This window comes from Lepisosteus oculatus, chromosome 16, assembly GCF_040954835.1.
Source record: "Lepisosteus oculatus isolate fLepOcu1 chromosome 16, fLepOcu1.hap2, whole genome shotgun sequence".
NCBI classification, from domain to species: Eukaryota; Metazoa; Chordata; class Actinopteri; order Semionotiformes; family Lepisosteidae; genus Lepisosteus; species Lepisosteus oculatus.
Window position 1 is genome coordinate 10,409,049 of NC_090711.1, and position 15,603 is coordinate 10,424,651.

General features: G+C 34.6%; 1 protein-coding gene across 1 annotated transcript in view; it reads left to right on the forward strand.

The window, feature by feature from the left end:
* LOC102694707 (cadherin-22) overlaps positions 1 to 15,603 on the forward strand; it is a 288,857-nt gene that overhangs the window by 162,605 nt on the left and 110,649 nt on the right. The window contains exon 6 of the mRNA XM_006639486.3: positions 7,789 to 7,956. Within this exon, the coding sequence (XP_006639549.1) occupies positions 7,789 to 7,956 (168 nt within the window). The remainder of the gene's footprint in view (positions 1 to 7,788; positions 7,957 to 15,603) is intronic.

Sequence of the window (15,603 nt, forward strand, 5' to 3'; positions counted from 1 at the left end):
AGCGTAGGTGTCCATAGGACTGCCTTCATAAGCAGGAAACCAGATCTCCTAGCTTCCTATTTTCTCTGTTTTGTCTTCAAAACTGAGAGAAAAGAACGAAGTTGTGTAGTGGTTTGTTCAGCAGCCCTTTCTGTGACTCAATGACTTCTTGTCTTGAATTACCTGTGGCCTGTTTTGGATTTGGTTTTGGAAAGTTTTGTTTTTGCTGTTGCTGTACAGTAGCTTGTAAAGCTTAAGTCTTCAGGCAAGCCTTTTGGAATACTGATTTGGACTGACTCTTGCCCATTTTGGGCATTGGATGAACTGTATACAGTACATCCTGTAATATACCTGTTTAGATACCTACTAGGTTTTTTGACTAGTTTTTCAGTGCTGTGTTAGTATCGCAAGGGGAAAAATGAAAATGAAGTAAAGTTGTATTTCCAAAAATAGATTGGATAGCTCAATTGGGAAAGCTTATGCATTCAGCTATACATACAATTCTGTTCAGTTTGATAGCTTTACTTTCTCATGACAGAAGACCAGCCTTCTGGCATAGTGTAGATCACTGATTTATAAAGAGGCGCTACTTAGTTCAGAGCCGGGACTCGGAAGTTCTTGAGTGTGCACGTGCCACATATGGACATATTGTATATAGTACTCATACACCTACATGCAACGATGCATTGTTACTGTATTTTACGGGTTCATTTATTTAATTAATTTTCTGATTTAAAAAGCATACTTCAATCCCCATGATACAGGTGCAGCTGACTGCAAGTCCTAGTGAGACAAGAAAAACAGAATCTGACCATGACAAGCATATAGTATGATTGCTGTTGGTACTTCAGCAGCATACTAAACATTTGAGTTATTTTGTTTTGTCTTTGTGTTATATTTAATTAAATTCCTAATGTTCCCTTTTTATCTGGGATTATTATCCATGCAAAAGAAAGCTCTCACAATATTAAACAGCTGCTTTGGTAATAGTAAACAATAGTAAATGTAGCATTTATTAATCATGTTTCTGGTATGTAATCAATAATTTTGAATTAATTGCATAGTTTATTGTATATAATTATATAACCTAGCAGTATGCTTTCTTATATTGCGAAATATCGCCAACCTACAGCAAACCTTTTTTCCCCCTGTTGTACTTCTTTCTATGACTTAAGTTGTTAAGCAACATTATCATATAAATTACAAACACAGCATGTTTCTTTTGCCTGAAAATAGCAACAACCTACTGACACATTGTATTGATGGATATCTCAATTGTGAGACCAGTTGACAATTTAAATAATACCAAACAAAGGCGAATCTGCTGTAGTATAGCTGGAACTAAATTGGTTTTATTTTAAAATAGCAAGCAATTTGCCCTTTAGTATTCTCATTAATAAGTGCAGGACGGGGGGTGAGGGCTAGCTGAGTTAAAGCAAATTTAGCAACGTTTGCACTTTGCAGCTTGAATACCTTACTCAGATGGTTTTGAACAATGGTATTGTTTGGCTGTATTTACATACTGTAGCTGCCCCTTGACAAAGAAACAAGTAAACATGGAGGAAAATACTGATGACCAAAAGGATCATTTACTCAGGTTAATTTAACTCATTGTAAATCAATTGAGGCCTGGATACTGAATAATAAGAATTTAACAGAAACCAGGCCTTTCCTAGTCAGGTCATTAAATCACCCTTCATTGGACCATAGTATACTGTAAATACTGGATTACAGATACATAGAAATAAGAGAGGAGAGAAGAGAGGAGACATGTAGATGGAACAGGAAGCAAAGAACGATCATCTTCATCCATCATGCTATTCTTCCTCTGCAAGCATCATGAGAGGGTGCCTCCTCAATATGAAATTTGAAACCAAATTATGTCCAGATAATCTGAACTCTGAGCACTGTACACTGAGCTTTATTAAATAACAGGGCTTCTGGTTTTATTTACTGAAAATTCTGATTTTCCTAATGGTGAAATCTGTAGGCTAAATACATCTGCCTGATTTTGATGTAGAATAAAGAAATTCATTTATGAGCATCTGTTTAAGATGAGAGAGATTTAATGCTGATTAGGAAACAATTTGTTTATTAGGTTGCAGTTCTCTCCATATAGTTTTCTTTCTATAGCAGGTTCTCTCTCTATAGCCTTTCATGTCTTTAATGGCAGTTAAAGTGGCCTTTCTTGTTACGGTTTATTAAGGAGTCTTAGATTATAAAGGCAGAATTCCAGACTTCCTAATGTCTATAGAACATAGGTCTCTGAAGCTCACTGAATTGTATACATAATATTTGTGTATAGTGTAACTGGTGTATGCCATGTGTTTACTGCATATACTGTAGTTGTGTTTTTATTCATCATGTGTTTTAATCATAATGTGTTCATTCATATGTTTTTAATAAATACATGTATTTAATATTTAAGCCAACGATAGCTTCAGTAAATAAACATAGAATCTTTAAACATATTAATTTTACTTTAATAAAAATAAAAGTAAATTTGAATGTTCTAAATGGTTCTGTTTACCATAATCAAAGCAGACGGTTTTTGTAAATTATTTCAGCATCTGTACCTTTTCTTAATGAGAGTTTCTTATGAAATTGAACAGTACTTACCTGATGAAGAACAATCTCAAGTACTTTGACCAATATAAATGTATTAGAGAAAACCAGGAGTATTTCTTTTGCTGTCATGAGAAAATAATCAGTATACTCAGACTGTTTCTGAAAACAGTCTGCAGTGTATAGCTGCAGACAGTCCTTTTGTTACACTTATCAAAACATGAAAATGCAGGAACAGCAATGAAATAATTCGTTGGATTAATTAAGCATTCACATTAAGAAGCACATTTTAATTACAGTTTAAAAAAAGGTGCAGTATGCCATTGTCACTGTTATTTTTTGGCACAAGAAACATTTACAGATACTGTATGTACTGTAGCAGTGGATGATGTTAATACTGAATCCAATAAACTGTAGCAATATGTTGCTTTGAAAATTCAAGAAGTTCCTGATGTCTCCTAGGAATCATACAATCTGAACAAATGGGGGCATGCACAAACATTAAAAGAATACATTATAATTTTTAAATATAATAGTAAAAAATGCCAAATAAATCAATTCAAGTGTATACAGTATATTATGAATCAATCTACCATGATACAAATGTCTGATCAATTTCTCAGGTATTATATCATAACAGTATTAAAATATGATGACTATATAAATTACAGAACAACTCATAACGATCTCATGCAAACACTTCAACATTCATACATGCAAAGACAGATACTGTATTTGGAATAGCAGCTTAGTTTTTTTAGTGTTGTTATCATTAATTGTATAGTTAAGAACTAAGAAAGGTATGTTATTTACTAATTATTAATTAGAAATTAATTATGTTTTGCCAGGGGTGAAGTTTTAATGTGATTTCTAAAGTCCCATGACAAAGATATCTGGTTGGTCCAGGAAAAGAGGGAAATGAAGGTTCAGATTAGAAGACAGCTTCTTGAATTGAATGTGCACAAAAATTCCGGACTCAGCATGGCCTGCAAGTTATGATTTTGAGGGTGACAAATGGAGAAAGTACAGTACACTGAATATTAAATTATATTAAGTAATGCTGAAAAAAGTCCAACTGTATTATTCAGTGATCGGGTGAAAATACTATTGCGAGATCAAATCAAATGTATAGATGGAGTCTGTACATTCTCTCAGTCCAGTAGATATTTTTAGGTAAGTGTGTTACAGTTGCATTTCAGACACTGATGTTCACAGCCATGTACAATAAGTTGCCAAATGTCTCAGAGAATATCACAAACTATTGTGTAGAGAATTTTGATTGGTTGTGAGATCATCAGGTGTAGTGGTAATCCCCATTTGGCATATTCTTCATTATTGGATCACTCTGGTGTTTCCAATGGGTTTATAACAGATGGCATCCAGCTATGACCAGAGGGCAGATATGCATGTACACTAAGAGATGTCGATGTCTGCCACTTCACCAAATTTATTGCATTCTGGTTTGTGTTAGGGAGCTAGTACATACTCCTGGTTAGACTTCCATCTCAACAGCATTCTTGAGAAACTTGAAAAAATTTCACTTTTTTTTCGGTTCAAGACAAGAGAGATTAGAGAAATTCGTATTATTACATTTCTGTACTCTTAATTCTAAACATGGTCCTGCTGCTACAGAGCTGTCACTAGGAGAAGGTGAAAAGGTGAATTCTGGTGAGTGAACAGCATGGGGTAGGAGCATTGGAAAGTATAAAACTGAGTGCAGAGCCATCTGAAGGCTGGATTCCACATCGATCTCTTTGTTTCTATGGTTTCACATATTAGAAACTAAGAAGGTGTGCATTTAGCACTGCACATAGTACTCATTTCTTATAAATAAAGGTTGCAACATACCTTGAACGAATGTCTTGGGCATGTTGCCGAAGTACTGTATATTTCCTTGTGTCCTTCAGAAAACAACTAAATACATGTTTTTAATTCAATAAACAGATAAAAACCAAATTATCAGGATTGGTTCAGAACCCTCCTCTGGTTTACTAACCTTTACTGTGTTCTTATGAATTTTAATACTCCAGCTAGGTGCTGCCACTTTCTCTTAATTCAAAAATGTAGATTAATGTTAGCAACATGTAAAAGTTATTCTTGCCAAAATAATGGAGTTACAATCTATAAGTATTTGCTTTGTATTATTTTTTCCACCATAACTGACAATTCTCTTCACACAGCTTAGGGACAGCTTCAAAGAAAGTTCTGGCTATAGATGATTCACTCAGCTGAAACAGCTGGAAATCTAGAGGCCAGATACTGAAGATGATTGTTCTTGATTCAATCAAGAAATCAACTCATTGTGAATCCTAGGCATCACTTGACAGTGGCTTCCTACTTGCACAAGACTTTTAATTTTTCTCCTCAAATGGATGATATCTAACTGCACTAAGGCTAGAATGGCTAGAATTTGTGATTAGACGTTTGAAGTTTCATTTAAACTAGGCTCTTGTTTTGCATTTAAAACAAATCCATTGCACACAGAAAAGTGTAGTGGATGATGAGCAAAATTAAGTGAAGACTTTGATTTGCTCTGCTCACACTGCTGAAGGCACTACCTCCCAAAATTCTCTTATAGACCTTCATCGGACAATAGCAAATTTTACTTTAGGTTAAAAGCTATGCAGCACCTAATAAACTGTATACCATATGCTTTCATACACTAAATACAGTTAAATACAGTATGTGTTAGTCTGGCTTGGTTTATCCATTATAAATGCACATACTGTACAATGAATACTATGCCGTACTGTACAGTACATGGGGACTAATCTTCTTCCTGTCACTCTGTCAGCTTTATCGTTATTTTTAATCACATTAGTAAATCTGAACATTAAGTTGTGTGCAGGCCCCAGTAAATTTGATTTCATACCAAATGTCAGCTTCATATTTATAGACTGTTAAATTTCTTACCTTCTGAAATGCAATTCTCAGTGTACAGGCATGATAAACTCTATCTCTAATACACATATATTTGACAGCAACATTGCTATCATGTAGCCTGATCTTAAAAGTGAAGCAAGGGATAGAAGACATCTAAGGCAGTGGATCCCAGCACTGGTAGAGCTGAGATCAAAAACACCATTAATTGTTAATTGATGGCTTTAATTCAACTGCCTTCTTGTTTAGATTTTTGGTTCATGTTTCTGTACTGAGTTGTTAATTTAAAAAAAAAGGTTCAGGTATGTCTTTCCCATTTCAGCAGATAAAACTTGAAGCACTCCTCAAATGACTGAACATTATTTCTGACTACATAAGTATTGCTAGCTCAGTTTATGATGAAAAGGCTCAGGTGGGAATAGCAACACTTTAAATTCCCCCACAATGACCTTTTCTTCCTCTTGCACAGATCCAATTGGTCACATTTCCAATATCACACCTGAAACCAGGCCAGTTCTGAATCTCAGAAATACAGTAGGTACAATGTTGATACCAGTTACAAATCTCATCTGACCTTTTAAGAGCTGAAAATTGAAATCATTTATGTTCTTGCAAAGCTCTTCAGTGCCCAATGGCCCCAGCATATCCCTCACACTACTCTGTACATGTTCAATGTATAACTGCTGTTTTTGTCTTTTTTTAAAACTGTATTTCTTTACAGAAGAAAATATAGTAATTTCTACCTACCTGTATGAATTAACTCCTAATATCATGAGGTTTAACATTTTCCCAGAAATGAATAATCAACAGGTAGATTTAGATTTATTAGGGCATGTACTTTCTGGGTGATACAGTACCAAACAGATCTCTAGCTTCAGAAAACACCATCTGCCTCTTAACATAGTAGACAACAAAGTGGAAAAAAAGAGACTCAACACATGTAGGGACTGTAGATGTACTGTAAATGTAGATGAATAACAAGGGCAAGTGTCATCATTTTAGTTTAAAGTATATTTAAATTATTTTAACTACTATCAGAAAAATCCACAGACACACTGAATATTGGATACTTTTAGAACACAAATCAAATATCATTACTTGTGTTTTCTCACATTATATTCGGCTTCCTTGTTTAACTTATTGTGTAAGACTATTTCAGTTTGTTACACCTCTGTTCTTAATACTACAGTATACTCTTCAACTATTTTTCACTATCTTGGAGGTTTAATAATGCTTGTATGTCTAATATAATTGTATTACTGTTAGGTTAATTTGGTTAAATGTAAAGAACAGTATTAGCTTAAACAATAATTAGTAGTTAACAACTATGACAATTATTCCTAATTCTATATGCCTTACTTTTTTTGCTTAGAAATCTAATTTTCATTTTTGTGTGTCCTGAGGTGTAATTCTGAATGATTTACAAGTATAAAAATTACTCCCTTGGAGATTGTTTAGAGAAGTACAGAGAGCCAAGGTTATTATATGTCACTTGAATAATAAAATAAGATTTGCAGGTTTTTAATTTCATACTTTTTTGTCAGTATGGACGTCTAGTAGTTGTAGTTGAAATAAAAAATAATATTGAAGTTAATACAAGTTTTAATATTGAGCTTGTAGACATTGCTCAGAATTAGTTATTTTGGTTATTGGTTATTTTGGTATTTTTTCTGCAAAATATATACAGTAAGTTTACTCCACTTCAGACAAAACACTTGATAAAATTACAAGGTTTTTTTTGTGATTACTAATGTAGCCTGTTATTTGCATCTCTTAGAATAGTGGTGCTAATGGGGTTTGTGAGAGTCTTTCAAAATAACACCCAAAATGATATTTGTTACATAGAATAATTTGAGTGAAATTTTGTAGGTTGTGTTACTGTATTTTAGGACTTTGAGCTTCGGTGACTGCTATTCTTAAATGATACACACAGAAACACTATTTAAAAAAAATGAAAGTTCAGGACTGTATACAAGGCGTCTGTAATAATGTTTAGTTTAGTTATTGTTTAGTAGATACGATATTATTTAGTTTTAAATTCTGCTAGCACACTCATTTACTTTGTGGAATACGGTATAAAGGTGAAAAGAATAACTCTGTGGCCTGTGAAAGTGAGGGCTCTTTTTTTTCCTGCTCTGGCTGAACAAAAAAGATTTTAATGCTCTCAAAACTAGGCAGCGCTAGGCTGGCAGATCTGTATTGATCAAGAGAGTGGGTATATTTCTGCTTTAGATCCAAATGTGCACAAGGGATAACAGTGCAATTCAGCTGGAGTAATCATGCATTAAACTAAGACGATTCTGAGTGTCAAGTTATCTTTTGGTGTTGATCTCCACTTACCAGGCCCTCTCTCCTTTTCTCCAGGAGTTATACGGACAGCTGTGGCTGACCTGGACCGGGAGACACAGGATCGTTACGAGCTGGTTGTCAAAGCGACAGATATGGCAGGCCAAATGGGTGGTCTTTCCGGCTCAACAACTGTTACAATAGTGATCACTGATGTCAATGACAACCCTCCTCGGTTTCCACAAAGTAAGTTAATTCCTTTATATACAGTATACTGTATATCCATGTACATACACAGAATAGCATATACTGTGTGTAGCAAGTGTATATAAATGATTACATATACAACAAGGATGCATGGGCTGAATTGTGGCATGATGGTTACTACTCCAGATTAACTGCTCCAGGATTCTGGGTTCAGGACATACAGTAGTTTGAGGATTACTAAGTGTGAAGACAGCACATTCTCCCCACATCCCTTTACATTTCCTCCAGCATCCCAAAGACACAATGGTTAAGTCTGGTTGGATGTGTGTAAGTTTCTCTTTCTTGAGCTAGTGTCCCATCAAAGGAGAAAGCAGTTGTGTGCTCTCAATCCCACCTTGAATCCCATGCTCTGGGGGTAGGGTTAAGTAGAGATAAGTAGCTTTCTGTTAATGGTTGGATGCAGTATGTACAGTATGTGTTTTTTTTAAACATTACTTTATTATCAACATTTTTGATATTTCAATTATTAAAGTTAGGTAGCTATTAGCTACCGAAACGTTTTCCAGTCACATTACAGTAGGTGTTGATTTAATGAAGTAAGATGTTATTTATTCGGGAGTTTTTTTCATATAATCAGAATAATGAACCCTATAACTTTTTCTGTGACACAACTTTAAAGGAATCTACAGTACCTCTTCCACTTAATTTTCTACTCCGATGGTGTAAGAAAACAAAACTCCTTGAGTGAACACAAGTGTAATTAATTTATTTTGCATAGATAATAGGGAACACAACAAACACAATAATTAATAGCTGTATCTTAGCAATTGTATACAGAAAAAAATATTCTCAAAGATGCTTTCTTTCCGAACTTTAATACCAATTGACCAAGGATTTTGTACACATAACATCGTACCAGGAGGAGGCTGGACAGTCTCTCCATAAATTAATCAGTGTCGCTCACCAGACCAGCAGGGCACATTTATTCCCTGTACTTAGGACATTTCTTTACATTGCTTATCTTGTTCACAATTTAAATGGACCTCAGTGGCTTTAGTCCTACATTATCCCTTCTACTTCTTGGCCATGGCGAAAGGATTTTAAAATGTTATTTTTTTCTGTTAGACTGTTATCACTCTGAAGGAGATTTAAGTGTATGTTATAGAATTTTCTCCTTTCCACTACCATTTTCCATTATATCCGAGCATGGTTGTCTGATTTGTTTGCCAACATTCCTGTTGTATTTTCTTTTTTGAAGTTTGGTAGCTATTTGTATTATACAGTATTTCCACCCAGTTTGGAATCTTCTGTTGTTTAAGGCTCTGATTGCTGTCAAGGGCTCTTGTACAGTACAGTATCTGCACGGTAGAATGAGGCTTGTAGGTATGTTGATTTTTCTGCGTCCATTAGAGGAATAGCATGTCTCTCACTAATCTTACTGCAAAACTGGTGGTCCCTGGCAAGGACCTGCTATTGTGCCAAAAGCTGCAAATAACCTTACTGACTAATGTCCACCTCAGCTGTGCCCTGCCAACAGTATACCAACAGGATTCACAACACGGAACTCCAGCTATGGTCTGAGTGACCCACAATTCTGCACACAGTATCTGACAGGTCATCAAGGTTTCCAAAAAAACAACTTGAATGACGTGAAATGTTCAATCATTTTATGTAGCAAATTTGTTCTATTAAGTGAATAATGGCCAACTGGGGTCCTTGAGAGCTACATTGCTGCTTTGTTGGCATTTTCATTTTCATGTATGATCTCTACACGTCTGATTTTGGGAAGATCATTTAAGCATGAAGCATAAAGCCTGCTGAGATTGTGGTTGTCTTGAATAAAGGTTGGTCAGTCCTGGGCTAATGACACGATCCATTTTTAGCAATGTTTGAACCAGCATTCCAAGTTAGCGAGATGCATCCCTGCAACTATTTGCATTCATTATTACTTAATGTCAGCTGATGGTACTTATTGTCCCATTTTCTTCTTTCCCTGTTTAATTCTCATCATTATTTTGTTGCACTGCACATCTAATGTGACATATTTTAACTGTAAACATGCAATATTAATGATGTAAGGATTTATAAATATCCTTACTTTGGTTGTTTATTTAATTACATCTAAAACAACTTTGTTTTTTAAAATGAAAACATTTCTTTACACTTATTCTCTACAGTATGTCCTCTTGCTACAAATTACCCTGAAACAGGAAAAAACATTTTACCTTCAAGTTAACTTAGGGATGTATGGCCCAATTTCAGATATGAAACTGCTCTGAACAAGTCAAGCCTGCAAAGGTAGCTGAACCACTGTGGAAATGGCCATCTAGTTCAATTGTAGATAGAAAACATTACACATTTATGTGAAACATAAACAATGTGTGGTAACGCTAGCAGCAAGGTTTCATATCTAGGACCAAGTGAAATGTTTACGTTTGACACCTGAACAATACATGATAACAATTGTAACTGGCTTTGAATTATTGTTCTTGATCTTGGAATTGGAAAACTTAATATTTAATCAAAATGATCTTTTTAAACAAACATAACTGTTAAGCTGTTTTGCCTAATTACACTGAATACGTAAAACTCAACAGAAAAAGTTAGTTTATTTTTTTTAATGTGTAAATAGGACATTACTATTTACAGTACCTGACTTTTCAAAGTACTTCATAATAGGTTGCATCAATATAAACAATAATGATTAAATAATTGATAGGACATAAACCTCCAAATTTAAAAGTAGTTGAGGGAAGGGAGTTACGTTACTCATTTCACACAGAGTTTTCAAGTCCAGACATCTGATAAACTGCATCCCTCTTCTCCCATTAGGCACTGAAATAACTTCAAACTCCTGTCCTCTGGTGGTTTCTACAATCTGGAATGTAGAATGTGACCTGACTCTAAACAATATCCCTCCAGTCCCAAAGACTTATTTTCTTTTGGAATATTAATACTATAGTAAGATTTAATAAAGATAACTCTTCACGTGGTTAAAAATAAGCACTAACATCTTTTTTCACCTTGAGGGTAATTAGTTTTATTCAGATGTGACAGGAATACGTGGTGGCACTCTGTGAAATCGTGTTTATAGAGCTCTTAAATTACAATGTTTGAATTTATGCTCTAGTCCACAGGATATTTCTTTTTTTCCCTAACCTTGGTGCCTGACAAGAAGCAGCATTAGTCATTAGACAGAAAAGACTCCTCCGTCTCTATTCCCTTCTCTCTCTCTTCTTTGTTTGAATTATTTTCTCGATATATACATTCTTCTCTTTCCATTTCTGTTCATTCAGTCCTATTTTTAGCCAAATATTTTTCATAAAGAGACAAATGTTTTAGTGCTTGCTTTGTTGCAACTCACAGAAAGTAAGGTTTGCCTTTCACCTCACTTGGAATATTGCAGTCAGTGAAATTCTGAAAGCATAAAAAATACTTTGTTCCATGAGATAGAACAGAAAGAAGAAATAAGAAGTCCTAGGCTATACAGGTTTTAAAGATGTTGTGAGGAACCTGTGTGACCCTTGATGAGGCAAAGAGCTGCCCTTGCCTATTCCAAAAAATAGTATGCTATTTGATTCATATTAGACATATTTTCAAAATACAGTAGATCACATAGAATATACAGATAAACAAATAAAGGATACCTATCATTTTGCCATTTCTGATTAACAGCACTGTAACAGAGGGTGGCATGGTAGTGCAGTGTTAAGTATTGCTGCCCCATAGTGCTAGAGCTCTAAGTTCAGTTTCAGACATGGGGTACTAGCTGTATGGAATTTTTCCCATAGTACAACAAAATATTGGTAGGTTAATTGATTTCTGGGGAAACTGGCCTTGGTGTGAATGTGTGCATGTCTGTGTGCACCTTTTGATGGACTGGCATCCCATATAGAGCATACAGTACACTGTCTTGTGCCTATTGCTTAATGGGTTTCTAGGTTCCAGTTCCCATGCAACCTTAAACTGGAAGAAGTTCTTAGAAAATTGATGGATGGTAGTATAATTCAATTGCTCTATTTCAACCAATGTGGTCCTTACATAAATTATGCCCCACACCTGTTTCTGGGTACTCTACTATTACATTTAAAACTTTTTTTTTAAAAATGATGCTTTCATATGCTGTGTGCCTTTCACAGGATATTGTTTTCAGGGGGTTTTGCATTTTGAATGCTTTATAAATGTGCAGATAACACTGTCTGTAGACCACTGTAGTCTGTCTGTAGTCTGTACAGTGGGATTGGGACATCAAATATTTTTTCTGATCAAGAGACATTGTTGAGTTTCTGTATTGGCCGTCTCTATGCAAATGGAACAGAAAATGTTGCTTTGTGTTCTAATGAACTCACTTATCAGCAACACTGCTCATTGTTGATCATGCGACAGCCACGTTTACATATTTATAAATCATTCTGAATTGTGTTCCAGATTGTGCTCTTTGCAACATATGTGGAAAGTGACATAACTATTAGTATTTGTAACTATTAGTATTTGTAGACCTACTGTATCATTAATGCAGACAGTATTAAATTACTGTACATAAATTCCTGTTGTGACGATAGAGAAAATGTTTCATATTTTAGCATTTTCAAACTTCTGACAGATATTACCAGCAATAACAGCATAAAGCAGATTATATAGTCTAGAGGTGTGTTGTAAAATAAAATGAAAATATGATAATTGATTTTAGTTAATAAAGTGTTCTGTTCGTTTGTAATTAATTGTTACAAAAAGCAAATCGCAATTTGCAATTTGTGATTGTATGCAGAAAATATAAGTATATACTGTACACTACAGTATGCACACTAGATCCTAGTCTGAAATAATCATTCTCCAGAACTGATTTGGCTGTTAAAGGTCTGTATCTAAACAGGAAGTGGTAACTTACTCACTTACAGAATTTACACTGCATAATTCATTCAGAAAATTATTTCTCATAACTTTAAAATTGTTAACCCTGAGCAGCCTTTTTAATTAGTCATGCACTTTCTAATGAGTTAGTAAAGTACTTATATTTTGTCACAGTAGTATATAATACATGTAGGCTAATTACTGAATGTAAATGTACTATGAATATAATACAAAGATTTGCTCCTTAGGTTTTTTTTACTAAATGGCCTATTAGAATGAATCTTTGTTTATGTTGGACATGAGATGCTTATTGAATTATATTGTATTATTTAAATGCCTTGTATTATATTTGCACATCTGTCAGGGAAAGGTGGGGAGATGAAATTCAGATGAATATTGACAAAATAGCTGATTACATGTGAATTTTAGGAAAGGTCAATTTGGTTAAATACACTTAAAAAAAGGTGTGAAAAAATGAACACCACTCTTTGAAGATTAAGAGAAAAGATGTTTTTGTAAATTATATATGTAGACCTTGTTCATTAATGTGAATAAAGAGCCTATGCTGTGAAATAATATGAATAATGATTTATGTTTATTGTTGCTCCAGATTAAAACAGATTGGAGCAATTGAATGACCTAAATTGCATGTTTTTGTACTCTATTAATTAGTACTTGGATTTAATGATTGTGGCATCAGCTGCTAAATCATTCTGGAAATTTAAATACCTTATTTTTTTAACTTTGATGCATTTAAATTTAAAACTGACTCTATATCAGGAGTCATTTTTCAATTAAGCTTTACCTAGTGTAGGTTTAATCTGAATTTGGTGGCTGTTTTGATCCTAATTAAAATAAGGTGAAGTGTCCTGCAGGGATGGAGACTGTATAATCTAATTGACACAGCTTATTACATATTAACGGCAACTCAATAGCTACAGACTAAATATTTAATGGTTTGGTTGGTGAGAAATTAGAGATGCAGGTGTGGCTGTAACCCTCTTGACAGCTCATGAGGAAGAGTCAATGGAAACTCCTGTACTGAGCTACAAGGGCAACAGAGTCTGTTATTCAAAATCCTCAAAGGCAGTGGCTTTGTCAGTTAACTCGGTGAACTTCTTCAATACTTCAGCATTGAAACATGAACCACATTGAAGCATGTTTTACTCTAAGAACAAAAAGGGTTGTAGGAATATAGAACAAGCTACCCAGATCATTTTGTTGAAGTGAACACCTGGTGATCTTCAGATCAATTAACTACTAAATACCAAACCAGCCTTCCAACTGGCCTTGTTTGTAATCTTATATAATGCTATCCATAACTCCTTTAACTTGTTAAGATGAGAAAGTTTAAGTGTAATTCTTAACATTCAAACTTCTGTTTGAAGCTCCAAATAGTCACTCCCAGGATGTCAGCTTGTGTTTGTGCAACGACGTGCCCCTTAGGCTGTTGTTCATCTGTTGCACTTGCAAATGTTGGAAAAATATAAACTTAATGTGCTTCATGCAATAAGGGTCTGAAGACAGACATTGTGTCCAGAAGCAGAGGGTGACATCAGATACTTAACAGACTCAAGGGCACTGACATACTGAAATACATTGTATTAGTCTTCCAACTAATACTTTAAAACCTTTATCGGGATGATAAAATCAAAACAATGTTGTCATGTTAAACCTGTTAAACAGGTTTATGAATATAACATCTGATTTAATGAATAACATTATATTTATCATAGAACCTTGGTATTTTTTCAGTGGCCCTATACCCTCATTAACTAAGAGTGTATTCATCACCACCTAGGGTTTTTTATTAATATAATTACTCTTTTTTATAAATCACATTTTAAAATGATGGTTTTGCAATTCTGTACATTTTTAGATATTTTTTGTCATATGTGAAAAGAAACTCATCCACACCTTTGTAAAAAAGTTATTGCTCAACTACATTTGAATAACATTAGAGCTTTTACAGTAGTTGAGACAAGAAATAAAAAAACAAGTTACTTAATTCTTTAATTAAGTAGTTTTTTTTTCATTTTGATTAAGAAATATTTTCAGATTAAAATATGTTTAAAGTCATAATGCAAAATCAAAAGAATTTCAAGAAGCCCCAGTCCTACTACTAAGGAACTGCTGAAATAAACATAGCAAGTGAAAGTGGCTTGTGTGAATCTGACACAGCAAAGGCTCCATGATGTGGGTTTTACATGTGCACAACATGCCTGCATGCTTTATCCACAGCAGGGTTGCTGGGGAGCCTGAGCCTATCCCAGCATGCAACAGGCACAAGCCAAGTTACACCCTGGATGGATGTCGCAGTGCAGACATATACTGTAGACACAAAAATTCACACCAGGGCCACTTTTCCCAGATTCTAGTTAATCTACCAGTATATCGTTGGAGTGCAGGAGGAAACCAGAGCAGACAAAGTAAACCCACACAAACATGAGGAGAACATACAAACTCCTCAGAGTTTGCATCCCAGGAATTGAACCCAGGGCCCCAACACTGCAAGTCAGCAATGGTAACCCCTGTGCCACCGTGCAGTCTGAAGATGTCCTTGGCAGAAAACAATAATCAATGCCTGCCAGACTATATTTCATACAAACATATTGTAATAAAACACATATTAAGAAGGCATTTTATGAACTTATATGACATTTTAAATTATAGATAGATACTTTATTGATCCTGTGAGGGAAATTGCAGTGCAACAGCAGCTTAACACACACAACACAGCCACAGTGTAACAAATTATATAATAATAGTACAATACATACAATACAATACAAGAGTTACTCACAGTCCGGACACACAAAGAACAAAAAGTGTTTG